At 46.9% G+C, this 15,054-nt stretch overlaps 1 protein-coding gene and 1 pseudogene across 6 annotated transcripts; both read left to right on the top strand.

Moving 5' to 3' along the window:
• Positions 1 to 244: 244 nt before the first annotated feature.
• On the top strand, positions 245 to 14,743 carry pfkfb4b (6-phosphofructo-2-kinase/fructose-2,6-biphosphatase 4b). Of its 5 annotated transcripts, none has more exons than XM_084464055.1 (15): positions 245 to 355; positions 7,158 to 7,274; positions 7,370 to 7,466; positions 8,453 to 8,519; positions 9,178 to 9,252; positions 9,447 to 9,503; positions 9,704 to 9,825; positions 9,908 to 10,115; positions 10,218 to 10,364; positions 10,462 to 10,566; positions 10,913 to 11,042; positions 11,196 to 11,258; positions 12,995 to 13,059; positions 13,847 to 13,891; positions 14,000 to 14,743. In XM_084464055.1, exons 1-15 carry the CDS (start codon positions 325 to 327, stop codon positions 14,057 to 14,059), a joined length of 1,389 nt encoding a protein of 462 aa, XP_084320181.1. In that variant the 5' UTR covers positions 245 to 324; the 3' UTR covers positions 14,060 to 14,743. The 5 variants fall into 5 exon arrangements, with proteins under 5 accessions (XP_084320181.1, XP_084320178.1, XP_084320180.1 ...); XM_084464052.1 differs by lacking the exon at positions 245 to 355 and adding an exon at positions 5,910 to 6,435 and having other exon boundaries at positions 14,000 to 14,740; XM_084464054.1 differs by lacking the exons at positions 245 to 355; positions 11,196 to 11,258 and adding an exon at positions 5,910 to 6,435 and having other exon boundaries at positions 14,000 to 14,741.
• LOC311338995 (zinc finger MYM-type protein 1-like) lies at positions 2,722 to 3,635 on the top strand (annotated as a pseudogene). The gene is made up of 2 exons: positions 2,722 to 3,479; positions 3,608 to 3,635. The product of its transcript is annotated as a zinc finger MYM-type protein 1-like (transcript).
• Positions 14,744 to 15,054: the final 311 nt, after the last annotated feature.

The raw sequence follows: 15,054 nt of genomic DNA, 5'->3' as shown, positions 1-15,054 counted from the left end.
GAGTTCACCACTTCGCCTACAGGATAAATAAATAATAACAGCCACATAGTTCATTATGGTGTAAGAAAAACATACAACTAAACAAGTGGAAGCATACATGAAAACATGTTGTAAAACGCGATTGCAGTGTGTGTGCGTATGCGTGTGCGCGCGCGTGCGTGCGTGCGTGTGTGCGTGCGTGCGTGTGTGTGTGTCTGCGGACGCAGAAGGGGCGTGTCGCGGTGATAAGTTCTCCAGATGGAGTCTGACGGTGTGGTGGCTCCAGCGCTGCACATTGACGCGTTCCGCACCGCGCCTAGGAAAACAACCGCGGTACCGGTGATTATGAGGGGATCCTCCACGCGACACCGGACAGGTAGGGGTTACACTTCCAACCAGTTTTGAATCGTCGATCTATCAACGAATCTAGGAGTCGATCTATCAACGAATACATGGAAAACTAGTCTTGACTGTCTTGCGAGTTGCAGCCTCCACGGTAAGGCTCCTTGGCTCTGAGCAGCCTCAGTGGTCAGCCTCTCCTTGGCTCTGAGCAGCCTCAGGGGCCAGCCTCTCCTTGGCTCTGAGCAGCCTCAGGGGCCAGCCTCTCCTGGGTGACTTTAGTGGAGCATTTCCACTAAAGTGATTCATAGCAGCCTGCTGTTCTGTGGTGAGGTAGCTCAACACTCTTAGAGAGCTACACACTTCCTCTGTACAGTAGAACTCTTTGTAGGTCTACAGTTGAGGAGGGTTGAGTTACAGGTTGAGGAGTGAGGGGTTGAGGAGTGAAGGTTACTGTCCGTCTGGCTGTGGAGAGGGGGGTGGGGGCAATCACTTCAGCATCTTGGGGGGGATGGTTTGGTGGGCCTGTAGCTGTGGTACGGATTGTCTCTGTGTATCCTGGGTTAGGGTACGGGGAACATGTGGTGTCCTCAGAGATGGTTACAGTGGGGTGAAATATTTTTGTCATTCTGGGAAAGATCTCCTCTTCTCTGAGCCGCCACCGCTGAATGTGTGGCTTAATGCGATATAGGTCACTTCTAAGAAGCAGCATTCAAACAAGCTAGGAGACTATCACATATTAGTTGATATTATGGAATAAATTATAATAAATAAATGATCTATTTCCATTGGGCTGGATCCAGATGAATGTGCTGTGAGAGCTTTCTGAACTACGGGGCTGTAAAGGAGCATTGACCTGATAAGGGGTCAAACGTTTCAGGGAATGATGCCACTCAGGACCGGGTTCCTCGTTGACTGCCTGCAGCTTACAGCTTACTGGTCTGGCTGCAGGAGCCGTCTCTCTCTGTCCCCTGAGTTTCATGGTTTGTGTTCTCATTTCCCGTTGATCTGAACCTCTTCTCAGCGGCCCGCCGCTTCGTTAGGTCGCGTTGTTCTCCATGTGTGCCCAGCAGCCCGTCACACAACAACACACAGTGCGTAATGCGTAATGCTCGACGCTTGGCGCTGCGTTATCTGGGTGAGAGGTCACGCGCTTCATGGTGGCTGCAGCCGTGCCCGCGCGCATGGACGCGCGCTTTTGTTGGACGGTCTTGTTTACCTGGAGCTCTGGTCGTATGTATGGGTTTATATTCCTGCGGGACGTTGATAGATCAGACTGGACTGTTGGTAGTTGATCCTCTTATTGAACATCCGCATTCATTCGAAGTCAATGAGAAAAATGCTACAATGCAACAATACATGTTCTATTCTTTAGGAAAGCATCTCAGTGGATGATCATCTCCATTTTATTTGGAAAGATACCGCTTGACATTCATTTCATTAAAACGTTATTAGATTGAGTATCAATGAGTTCTGGCCATTAACTACTATTACTTAACCAATGGGCGACGCCGTATTTCTTTAGGTTATGATCGCAACGTAATATTAATGATGCCGTCTAAGGGGAGACAGCGACCCCTGCTGTTCTATCATGGGTACTGCAGTCTAGCCAGTGGCGTCGTTAGGCCTGTTTTAGGGGGGCTGAAGTTATGTGAAGTTATATACAGATGTAAACCAGATTAGCCTGACCCAAATATTACTTTAATTCAAATAATTAAGTAATATTTTTGAGGGCTTGAAATTACAACCATTTTAGTCACATATGTGCCCAAAATGTAATCTGTGCGACTTCAAAATATTTGGGAGCAAACAATTATTGTGTTCTGAGCGAAAGTCATGGCATTAGCCTCTATGTTAATCAGTTAATTCACTTCATTGTGTATCTTGAAGGGTCAGGCAGAAGGAGATGCTGAGGGAGAAAAAGATCAACAGGCAAGGTCAAGTCAGAGAGAGCAAGGGGATCCAGAGGCAGAGGAAGATCAACTTATTACAGAGAGAGAAGGAGAGCAAACAGACCAAGAGAGGGAAAATGATGAAGCAGCTTCAGCAACTCACTCCACTACAGGGTTTGATTTAGGTGCCAAAGACACAGGGCCCAGACAGGTAAAGCTGAAGAGCTACCCACAAGATAGTTTTGGTATGCAGAAGCAAGCATTTCACCACAGCTGGTTTGAAAAGCACAACTGGTTAGAATATTCAGTCAACCAGAATACAGCTTTCTGCTTCCCATGTAGAGTGTTTGGCAAAAACATCAAACATGATAGTTTGGTCAGTAGTGGTTGCAAGAACTGGAAGAAAGCTTTAGTCATCTTTGGCAAGCATGAGATGGCACAAACACATAAGGACAGTGTTGTTGCATGGAAAAGCTACCAGGCAACTAGCAAACAGGGAAACGTTGCTCAGATGATAGCATCTGCAAATGTGAGTGAGATAGTAGAGAGAAGAGAGTATCTCAAGCGAATCGTTGCAGTCACTTCTATGTTAGGGAGACAGGGACTCCCTTTTCGTGGCCGTGATGAAGGTAGAGACAGCACAAACAGAGGGAATTTTCTTGCGTGCATGGAGCTTTTGAAGGAATTTGATCCTTTTCTCCAAAAACATAATCCCCCATCAAATGCTCAGTATATCTCACCAACATCCCAGAATGAGATGATTGACTGTTGTGCCTAGGAAGTTACTAGTGTCATTGTGTCTGAAATGACAAAGTCCAAAATCTATGCCATCATGGCAGATGAGGCAAGGGATGAAAAATCTGAGCAGTTAGCTGTTTGTGTCAGGTATGTGTCAGAGGGGGAAGTGAAAGAACGTTTCCTAGCACTTGCAGAGATAAAATCATTTGATGCCAAGTCCATTGCAAATGAGCTGCAGCAGCAGATCCAAAACAATGGTCTTGCAGAGCTTAAGTGTGTAGCACAAACCTATGATGGTGCAGCCGTCATGAGTGCGTCCACTGGAGGTGTACAAGCACATTTTAGAAGGTTCCATCCTGAAGCTATTTATGTGCATTGTTATGCTCATGAACTTAACCCGGTGTTGTGCCATACTTGCAAAGCCATCCCAGAGGCTGTGGAGCTTTTCAGCTTGTTGGAGTGTGTGTACTCTTTCTTCAGCACCTCCCTAGTGAATCATCATAAGTTCATGGAGGCTCAGACAAGGCTTGGGTTGACAACAACTGAGCTTGTGCAACTTTCAAACACTCGCTGGGCATGTCAGTTGCGATCGATCAATGCAGTTCTTGAGACATTGCCTGCCATTTTGGAGTGCCTTTCTGCCATTCGCTCCCCCATAGCTGTTGGTCTCAGAGCAAAGCTCTATAAGTTCTCAGCAGTCTACGCACTACTGATGTTTCAGTCACTTCTGTCTGTAACCGAAGGACTCTACAAGCTCCTTCAGAAAAAGACTTTAGACCTGGCAGAAGCTTTGATCTGCAAACAAGCAGTGTGTGACACACTTAAGGGCAAACGCACAGATGCATTTGCCACGGAGCTATATGAGAGAACCAAAGCCCTGTGCCACACCCACAGTATCCCAGAACCAGGTGCCAAGACAAGGCATAAACAGAGGAGAATGGAGGATTTTGTGCTGGAGGCAACTGCAGGTTCACGCACTGAACTGAACAACTCAGACACATTGAAAAGAGAGTTATTCTTCCCTTGTATGGATAGGATGGTTGGCGAGCTTGAGCAAAGATTTTGCAGTGTAGATGCAGGGCTACTAAAAGGCATCCAGGCATGCAGTCCTAAATGTGAGACCTTCTTGTGTGAATCACACTTGAATGAACTTGCAAAACACTACAGCATTGACCTGAAAACAGAGGAGGTTCTGGTGGCCAGAAACTTTCTTGCCCGGAAAACAGAGGCTGGATGTTCACCTGAAGATATCTTGTCTGTGCACAACCTTCTTGACTCAGACATGTTTCCCTCTCTGAAGGCAACCATCCAAGTTGCCCTAACAGTACCTGTAAGCAGCTGCTCATGTGAAAGGTCCTTTAGTGCACTGCGTCGGCTGCACTCCTGGCTGCGTCAAACAATGGGTCAGAAAAGACTTCACAGTCTTGCAGTCATGTCAATTGAAAAAGCAGAGCTTCAGCATCTGAGTCACAACAGAGTGATAGACCGATTTGCCACCCTTAAAAACAGACGGAATTCTTTGATGCTTCCACCAAGTAACTTGTAATTGTAGCAATTTTTTTTCTTGTTAATGCTGTAAACATACTGCTACTTTGCAAACCTTTGTTTATTGTTCTACTGTATTAAAAAAAGACTGTTAATAAATATTAATAAATAACTACTAGTAACTAATAAATCATTTCTCAGTCTTTGCTAGCTGTTTGTGAAACATCCTGTGCATCTCCTTGGGGCTAAGCCCCCCCTGTCCTTAAAACCTAGTGACGCCTCTGAGTCTAGCCTCACCTCATTGGAGGCGAACCCTAAACTAGCACTTGTATTTAAAACACATTTGGTAGGTGGTGTATTTAAAAAAAAACATTTAGTAGGTAGTGTATTTAAAACATATTTTGTAGGTAGTGTATTTATTAAAGCTATGTAGGACGTGTTGTATTTTGTTTGTAAAGCTTGTGAACCTCACTGCATGCATAATAACAATAAGTAGTATTGGTATTTCTTACTAGGGGTACTTCATATTCATGTGATAACTGCAGAACAAACCCTCACACCAAAAGTATTTAATTATTAGATTTATTAAGTAGGCCTACACACAGTGGCGGACTGGGGGGGGCCTCCATGGTTGAAAAAAGCGTGCTAAAGTGCCCTCAAGGGTGGCGAAAATGAGAGGAAGTGCCTTATTGGCTGCCCTTTACACGTGCAAAAAATTATTGGGTGCCCTCTAGGGTGCCCCTTCGCACAACAAATTATGATGATGTGCCCTCTAGAGCAAGAACATTCGATAACGTGCCTTAATGAGTGCCCTTCTAGTGCCCTTCTCCCTTTCTGGTGCCTCCATGGTTGAAAAAGTGTTGCTTAAGTGCCCTCTAGAGTGGTGAAAATGAGAGGAAGTGCCTTATTGGCTCCCCTTTACACGTGCAAAAAATGATTGAGTACCCTTTAGGGTGCCCCTCCATACAATAAATTATGATGATGTGCCCTCTAGAGTTTAAAGTCACAATTTTGACTTTAATCTCAGAATTCTGAGATTAAAGTCACAATTCTGACTCTGAAGTCTATGAAATTCATCATACATGATGCGTCATAGCCTTTTGCGTGCTGGTGGGGCCCCATGTTGTGCAGAATGTGCCCTTTTTATTTTTTCGCACCTGTCCTTCAAACAGTCTGAGTCCGCCACTGCCTACACGGGTAACTCGACTAATTAAATGATCGGTTAATCATTACACCGTAAAATCTTCATTGTGTTGCACCAAATGAAAGAAACGAATGGACAGAAAACCAACGATGTTGCTCTGCTAGCCGAATCAAAGTAGTGGTTGTGTCCATTAATTCATTAGTTCATTAATGACACATGAAGAGAATAAAGTTCAGGGTTCATGACCACTCGACACGCGCCCCGGTTGTTTACAGTTTTCTCGGTCCACAGCTGTGGACGTGGCCGTCCTCTCCTCCCATTGGCCGTCCTCATGTTGCTTCGTTGTGATTGGTCAAGCGGCAGTGCATTCCCTAGCCATGTGTGCTGCATGAACCCCCGAGGCCGTGTTGTTGTTACGGTAAACCTACAATGGTCTCAATATCGTAAACTCAGTCGTTTGCACAGATTTAAACCGTATTTAAGCCAGCTTGTATGTTGTATCATACTAGACATACACATTAGCAACATAAATATTAGTTCATGTTAGTACAATTGACTCCAATGTATTGTCCTACTACAAGACAAGCAGCTGTAGGTATATTACAGTCGTTACGGTAACAGAGCCGCTGCTCCTCAGCTGATGTCTATTACAGTCGTTACGGTGGCGCTGTTCCTCAGCTGATGGGAGATATAAAAGCCACCAGTCCGCTAGTGCGTTATTTCATGAAGGCGTTGGAAGGACCATGGATCACCAAGACGTCCACCTGGAGACCTGTTCTCTCACCCAGAACCCGCTGAGGAAGATCTGGACTCCGTGTAAGAACGGATTGCCTGAAGCGCCTATATTTCAGAGAAGGGGTAAGACTCGCCGGCAAGGAGAGGGACGTGGGGTCGTGTTTGCTGACTAACTGAGTTAAATGTTATCCAAGAGGCAGATGGCGGTGACGCGTGGATCTTATCTGATAATAACGCCTGATGTGCGGTCAACAAAATTGCATAATTTAATAGGATGGTGTTTACAAAAGTCTTGAGCAATGCAAGGGAAATATAGTCCGGCCTCTACAAACACTGTGGTCTAAGGTCTGGTCTTTGTCAGGTTTTTTTTTTTAAATGTACAAATTGTACGTTTTAAATTTCTAATGTTGTAAACAATGTAACAGTAAAACGGCATCAATTAATAACCGAAATAGAACATAAATAAAAAATGTATTTATAAAAAGACCTGGCGTTGTTACACGTGAGGTATCTGAGGTCTGAGGAGTACTTCTTGGAAAGTCTCAGAAGATTTAGGTATGTATGTATGTATGTATGTATGTATACACAAACTCATGTATACAACTCTTCTGTGAGACTTTCCAACCTGCAGACCTCAGATACCTCAAGTGTAGCGCCAGGTCTTTCTAGAATAAAGTATTATTTTGCTTATGAATTGTTAAAGTTAAGGTGTATTACTGTTGCACTGTTTTCAGTTTTCCTTTAATGGTCTGTCTCATCTAGAACTGTTTGGACTGGTCTGTCTCATCTAGAATGCTTTTGATTGGTTTGTCTCATCTTGAATGGTTTTGTCCCTCCTCCCTCAGTATGCATGACCAACTGCCCGACCCTCATCGTGACCGTGGGCCTCCCGGCGCGAGGGAAGACCTACATCTCAAAGAAGTTAACCCGCTACCTTAACTGGATCGGTGTGCCCACCAAAGGTACCTGCAGGTGGCCCACGGCAGCCACACCAACAACCAAAGTTCACATTTAATTATTCTGAAAATAAACATGTGTGAATCTCCTTCCTGCCCAGAGTTCAACGTGGGCCAATACAGGAGAGACTTCATGAAGATCTACAAATCCTTTGAGTTCTTCCGCACAGACAACGAGGAAGGGCTAAAGATCCGGCGGTAAGTTCTGCACTTTAAAGGGCAGTTCAGGGTTCTGGACATCGGGTCTCATTTCCAAGTGAGCCAGCGTGTTATTGATCATTGGAGACCGGAACACTTTTAATTCAGTCCTTCTAGTTGCAGAAATCGCTGGTGCTAGGCTAGCACAAGTCGAGGGGAACTGCTAGCCTGCCAATAAAAACAGTTTTACCCACTCCACAGTACACCTGAGGCACACCAATTATAACGCCAGACCATCGATTTAAATGTCTGTGTTGATAGAATAATGTATATATGCATTATTAGAATAATAATGTAAATAAAACTACCCTTGCATCGCATTTAGTTTATAATCCCTGTAATTGGAAGCAGGCTGCGGCAGACTGATATTACCTGGAGTGCGCTTCTCTGTTTACCTTCTGCTGGTGTGAACTGTTGTGAATTGTGAAAGTGAAATTCCGTTGCTGCTTAGAAAGTCCCTCAAAAAAGTCCCTCAAAATGTAATGCGATCATTGCGATACAAGGATAGTTTTATTTCTAACATTATTCTATCAACAGACAGTTATAATTGGTTTGCCTCAGGTGTACTGTGGAGTGGGTAAAACTGTTCTTATTGGCTGGCTAGCAGTTCCCCTCGACTTGCGCTAGCCTAGCACCAGCGATTTCTGCAACTAGAAGGACTGAATTAAAAGTGTTCCGGTCTCCAATGATTAATAACACGCTGGCTCTCTTGGAAATGAGGTCCGATGTCCAAAATTCCGAACTACCCCTTTAATAGTGTATAAAACAGTTGTAGTATGTAGGGGCTCATCTTAATAATATTCAGTGTTTATAACGAACATTTATCGTCTGTTAGTTGGCCTTATGGCTCTAGGAATAATCAATACTTTTTATTTATTCCTATACAACTACGATTACATTTTTTGGTTCCTCAATATAGTTCCTGCCTATTGTGTCCATCGTTAAGACATTACGTTAATAATGATTCATATCTCACTCACCTCCAGGCAGTGTGCGCTGTCAGCACTGAGTGATGTCCATCAGTACCTCACTGGAGGGGGGGGGCAGGTGGCCGTGAGTAGAGTTACACACTACACTAGACTATACTACACATCACACCATACTACACTACGCTCACTACATTACACTATACTATTCTATACTACACTATATTACACTACATTTCTATACTACACTATACTACAGCATACACCAACCATATACTACAATATACACTGTACTCTGCTAAATGACAATAAAGTTGAATCTCATACTACACTATACTCACTATACTATACTATACTATACTACACTATACTGCACCATAGGGCTGTAACAATATGCGTATCAAAACCGAAATCGCGACACAAACCTGTCTCGCAGTGTGAGAAGGCAGAATCGCGACACGCCGTTTTTTTAAAGCTGCGTTCACACTGCCGCCCGGCAAACAAAAACTGATAACCGCCTTGCTGCCGGAGGGTTCCGCACTCACTCGCTGACGCCACTCACACACACACCTCTCGCACACACACACACTACTCGTAACACTATGCCTCGTTATTGCGAAGTTCATGCAGACGCTTCACACTGCACTACTATTACTGGCACAAGTACGTTGGTGAGAGTAGTGATTACTTTTTGCGTCGTAGGAGCGCTGGCCTGTGATCTATGCTGACTTCTATAAGTGTGACCACTCCCCTCCAGTGTCTCACTCACCACCTCGTCTCCTCAGGTGTTCGACGCCACAAACACGACGCGCGAGCGGAGGGCCACCATTGTCCGCTTCGCTGAGCAAAACGACTTCAAGGTACGTTCACTAACGAGCAGTTGGACGTTCACTAACTAGCGGCAGGCGGTCGGATGTTCACTAACGAGCACCGAGCGGTCAAACCTTCACTAACGTGCACCAGGCGGTTCGACTTTCACTTGCTCGCGCAGAGCGGTCGTTCACTAACGATAACGAGCGGTCTGACCTTCAGGATGTGTGTTTCCTCCCGGCAGGTGTTCTTCGTGGAGTCGGTGTGTGAGGACCCAGAGGTCATCGCAGCAAACATCGTGGTACGACGCTTCATATCAAGTTCAATTCATCAGTTGGATGAATTAATTATTACAGTGACGTCTCTATAATATATTTGATTCTTAACTAATGTAACTAAAGGTTAAGAACGAGGCCTTCCCTCCAAACTAACGCTAACTAATCTACTACTCTACTACTCTAACTAAACTAACGCTAACTAATCTCCATCCCGCCTCTACAGCAGGTGAAGTTGGGCAGCCCCGACTACATCAACTGCAACACAGAAGCAGCTGTGGAGGACTTCATGAAGAGGATTGAGTGTTACGAGACATCCTACCAGCCTCTGGACGAGGTGCTGGACCGGTGAGGTCCGCCAGTCCACAGGCTCCTGGACCAGCGGTGTCCACGCGGTGCATGTCATGAGGGCTTCTCCTTCTGCCTTCAGGGACCTGTCCTACATCAAGGTCATGGACGTGGGTCTGCGGTTCCTGGTGAACCGGGTCCTGGACCACATCCAGAGCCGGATCGTGTACTACCTGATGAACATCCACATCACGCCGCGCTCCATCTACCTTTGTCGCCATGGCGAGAGCGACCTCAACATCCAGGGACGCATTGGCGGCGACTCGGGCCTGTCAGCCCGCGGCAGAGACGTACGTTCAGTCAGGATCCAGATGTTTGATCAGGATTGGATAGCCTCCACATGCACGATGCAGTGGTGCTGTAATACAACGTCATGTCTCTCCATGTTCCAGTTTGGCCAGTGCTTGAGGAAGTTCATAGAGGAGCAGCAGATCAAGGAGCTGAAGGTGTGGACCAGCCAGATGAAGAGGACCATCCAGACCGCTGAGGTCCTGGGAGTTCCTTACGAACAGTGGAAGGCTCTCAACGAGATAGACGCCGTGAGTCTCTCCTCAGCAGCGTCCCCACACCCCTCTGCTCCGTCCACACCGCCCTGCCTCCGTACGGTCTCACGCTCTTCTTCTCTCCACCCTCCAGGGCGTCTGTGAGGAGATGATGTACGAGGAGATCCAGCACAGCTTTCCTCTAGAGTTCGCATTGAGGGATCAGGACAAATACCGCTACCGCTACCCCAAGGGGGAGGTGAGTGGACCACTATGAGATCAGTACCGCTACCCCAGAGGGGAGGTGAGGGGACCAGGCCAGCTACTTTAGATCGGAGGCATGTTCCGAGTTGATCCCTTTGGATACCCAGAGCAGTTTACGAAGAACACGCACCACAACGTCAAAATGTCACGTTGTAATGTAATTATTTACTTGACCACTAGAGGGCACTGTTCCTCTCTGTGCTCAAGACGGCGGAGAGTATGTCCGTAGATATTTCCGAATGAAACCGATGAAGATTGGCTGTTTCTAAGTTCTAACATGTGTTCTTTGCAAACGGCTCTGGGATCCGAAGTGATCCACTCTGAACCCCTGTGTGTCTCAGTCCTACGAGGACCTGGTCCAGCGGCTGGAGCCAGTCATCATGGAGCTGGAGAGGCAGGAGAACGTCCTGGTCGTCTGCCACCAGGCCGTGATGCGCTGCCTGCTGGCCTACTTCCTGGACAAGGGAGCAGGTACCTTAACCTCCTGTACCTTAATGTCCTGTTACCTTAACGTCTGTTATAGTAACCTTAATGTCACCTTAAAGTCCTGCTACCGTACTGTCTGGTTACCTGAAGCTTTATCTGGATATTTGAAACTTTGAAACCATACCTGATGTGTTTCAGAGGAGTTGCCGTACCTGAAGTGTCCTTTACACACGGTGTTGAAGCTAACGCCTATAGCCTACGGTGAGTGGTGGCCTGTAGCCTGTGTTGACCGGTAGGCTGTGGTGTCCTGTTGTGTCCTGTAGCCTGTGTTGACCGGTAGGCTGTGGTGTCCTGTTGTGTCCTGTAGCCTGTGTTGACCGGTAGGCTGTGGTGTCCTGTTGTGTCCTGTAGCCTGTGTTGACCGGTAGGCTGTGGTGTCCTGTTGTGTCCTGTAGCCTGTGTTGACCGGTAGGCTGTGGTGTCCTGTTGTGTCCTGTAGCCTGTGTTGACCGGTAGGCTGTGGTGTCCTGTTGTGTCCTGTAGCCTGTGTTGACCGGTAGGCTGTGGTGTCCTGTTGTGTCCTGTAGCCTGTGTTGACCGGTAGGCTGTGGTGTCCTGTTGTGTCCTGTAGCCTGTGTTGACCGGTAGGCTGTGGTGTCCTGTTGTGTCCTGTAGCCTGTGTTGACCGGTAGGCTGTGGTGTCCTGTTGTGTCCTGTAGCCTGTGTTGACCGGTAGGCTGTGGTGTCCTGTTGTGTCCTGTAGCCTGTGTTGACCGGTAGGCTGTGGTGTCCTGTGGTGTCCTGTAGCCTGTGTTGACCGGTAGGCTGTGGTGTCCTGTAGCCTGTGTTGACCGGTAGGCTGTGGTGTCCTGTAGCCTGTGTTGACCGGTAGGCTGTGGTGTCCTGTAGCCTGTGTTGACCGGTAGGCTGTGGTGTCCTGTAGCCTGTGTTGACCGGTAGGCTGTGGTGTCCTGTAGCCTGTGTTGACCGGTAGGCTGTTGTGTCCTGTAGCCTGTGTTGACCGGTAGGCTGTGGTGTCCTGTTGTGTCCTGTAGCCTGTGTTGACCGGTAGGCTGTGGTGTCCTGTTGTGTCCTGTAGCCTGTGTTGACCGGTAGGCTGTGGTGTCCTGTTGTGTCCTGTAGCCTGTGTTGACCGGTAGGCTGTGGTGTCCTGTAGCCTGTGTTGACCGGTAGGCTGTGGTGTCCTGTAGCCTGTGTTGACCGGTAGGCTGTTGTGTCCTGTAGCCTGTGTTGACCGGTAGGCTGTGGTGTCCTGTTGTGTCCTGTAGCCTGTGTTGACCGGTAGGCTGTGGTGTCCTGTTGTGTCCTGTAGCCTGTGTTGACCGGTAGGCTGTGGTGTCCTGTTGTGTCCTGTAGCCTGTGTTGACCGGTAGGCTGTGGTGTCCTGTAGCCTGTGTTGACCGGTAGGCTGTGGTGTCCTGTTGTGTCCTGTAGCCTGTGTTGACCGGTAGGCTGTGGTGTCCTGTGGTGTCCTGTAGCCTGTGTTGACCGGTAGGCTGTGGTGTCCTGTAGCCTGTGTTGACCGGTAGGCTGTGGTGTCCTGTAGCCTGTGTTGACCGGTAGGCTGTGGTGTCCTGTAGCCTGTGTTGACCGGTAGGCTGTGGTGTCCTGTAGCCTGTGTTGACCGGTAGGCTGTGGTGTCCTGTGGTGTCCTGTAGCCTGTGTTGACCGGTAGGCTGTGGTGTCCTGTAGCCTGTGTTGACCGGTAGGCTGTGGTGTCCTGTAGCCTGTGTTGACCGGTAGGCTGTGGTGTCCTGTGGTGTCCTGTAGCCTGTGTTGACCGGTAGGCTGTGGTGTCCTGTAGCCTGTGTTGACCGGTAGGCTGTGGTGTCCTGTGGTGTCCTGTAGCCTGTGTTGACCGGTAGGCTGTGGTGTCCTGTAGCCTGGTCCAGGTTGAGTGTTGTTTTTACATGCAGTGTTGAAGGCAACGCCCGTAGCCTGTGAACATGTCCGTATTCTGTGGTCCATGTTCACAGGCTGTAAGGTGGAGTCGGTGTGTCTCCAGGTGGAGGCGGTGAACACACACAGGACCCGACCCGAGGTAGGTTCATGACCCGGCCCCCCCCCACCCCCCCCAGTGGCGTCCATCTTACCTCATGGTGGTCCTTGGACCGCTGGCCGACGGAGCAGCGTTCAGACGACCCTGCTGTGACACGGCCCCTGTGTGTGTGTGTGTGTGTGTGTGTGTGTGTGTCCATGAAGCACATGGAAGTAGAAAAATATACGTTTTACATTTTTTTTATTTATTGTTATTATTCCTGGAGCCATCGTTTTTGTGTGTGATGTTTGTCATTAAAATGCATCATTTTGGTTGCATGTTAACTTTTATTGTAGAGCATGTGTTATGTATCTGTTGAGATATATATATATATATATATATATATAATCTCTCCTTGAACACCAATGAGAAACCTCATACTGTTTTCCTTTGTTAGTTTTGTTATATTTTACTTTTTTTATTTGACTGAAGAATGTTTTGATGGATAATCAAATGATGTTAAAGATTTATCTTTTGTCTATTTGTTTCTTGTGTCTATTTTCACTATCTGTTCATTTTAAATATTGTGTCAGAGACAAATCGTCTGTGTTTGTGTCTGGATGTATTGAATAACATTTCCAGTTATCTCTAGTATCCAATCAGGCCCAAGTCTTTGTCATTAATATGTTCATAATAAAAGACTTGTGCCACTATGATATGCAGGCTTTTATACGGTTTTCATGGGTGGGGAAATACATTTCTTGGTGCCCTTGAAATTGGCCTGTTGGGGTAATAATGTAAAGCCCAAAGAGTATTACAAAATACAGCTTTCGCATTTTTTTTTTTAAAGAAAATTAACTTGAGTTCGACCCAGTACAGCATCAGACTGTATGATGTGAGTATCAACATGCAGGTGAACTGCACACCAAATACGTACCAGACTGTCAGTTTAAAGGCCTGTCCAGGACGGCTCCTCCTTAGTGATTCCTCTCGTTGTTTCTAGAACGTAAACTCTCAGCGCAGCTCTGAGGAGGCACTACAAACAGTCCCGGACCACTTCTAACCCCCATGAGGACCTCTGGACCCCACGAGGAGAATCCCTGGACCCACGAGGACCTCTTGTCTCGAGGAGGACCTTTGGACCCACAAGGACTTCCCCACCCCTTAAACTACAACACCTTCCTTAGTGAGGCTACACCTGGTGGAAGCCCTTAAACTACAACACCTTCCTCAACCGCCACACTGAACCATCTGGGACCACGTTGGAGGTTGTTGGAAGCCGTAGTCTTCATGCCAGTGACCCGACTGGACTCCATGAACCTCCTGTGTCACACAGCAGGAAAACCTTTTTGGGGAAAACATTCCAAACGTCTAAATTCATCATTTTGGAATTTGCACCACAGCCTGTTCTGAAAATGTAAATATATTATTTCAATGATGAATTGATGTGCCAAAGAAGTGATGTTTTAGGTTGTCTAACGTGTGATGTATATATTTGCGAATATTAAATGTGTGCGCCATTATTTTTTTTTAATGCAGACTTATTTCAAGTGGTTTCCAGGTTCCTAGAGTAAAGTACAGCTAGTTAGCGAACCCCTTGTAACAGCTAAACTAACCCTGATCAGCTAACCCCTCGTCACAGCTAACCTCTTGTCACAGCTAACCTAAACCTGATCAGCTAACCCCTTGAAACACTTAACCCCTGGTAACAGCTAGTTGGCCTATGCTTCATCAGGTTGTATAAGCCTTATTAATGAAGCTCAAGAGAGAACAGAGATGACGAATGATAACGAGAGAAAGATGAATAAGGAGAGGATGTGAGATGGGTCGAGGCATCCTTTTTTGGGCAAAAAAAATGGAAATGTTGGCATGTCTATGTTGGCACCTCACAAAATACAGGCCAGTACAGACAGCGCACAAAGCACAGGCAACCATAGTGGTTGGAAAGGGAGGGGTGAGATTCTGTTGATTGCAGTGTGCAGTCTCAGATAGTTCACTTCTGACCACTTGTCTTTAGGACTCACATGTTTTATGTACGACCTCTTTATGTTGGACTGT

Source organism: Micromesistius poutassou (genome assembly GCF_964030765.1).
Source record: "Micromesistius poutassou genome assembly, chromosome: 2".
Taxonomy (NCBI): Eukaryota; Metazoa; Chordata; class Actinopteri; order Gadiformes; family Gadidae; genus Micromesistius; species Micromesistius poutassou.
Note: the sequence above shows the minus strand (reverse complement) of the source record. Positions and strands in the feature narration are given on the sequence as shown.

Coding starts and splice junctions, on each gene's coding strand:
- pfkfb4b (XM_084464052.1), top strand. CDS start 6,321: ATGGATCACCAAGACGTCCACCTGGAGACCTGTTCTCTCACCCAGAAC. Junction 7,467..8,452: donor GAAGGGCTAAAGATCCGGCG/GTAAGTTCTGCA, acceptor ACTCACCTCCAG/GCAGTGTGCGCTGTCAGCAC. Junction 11,043..11,195: donor CTTCCTGGACAAGGGAGCAG/GTACCTTAACCT, acceptor GATGTGTTTCAG/AGGAGTTGCCGTACCTGAAG.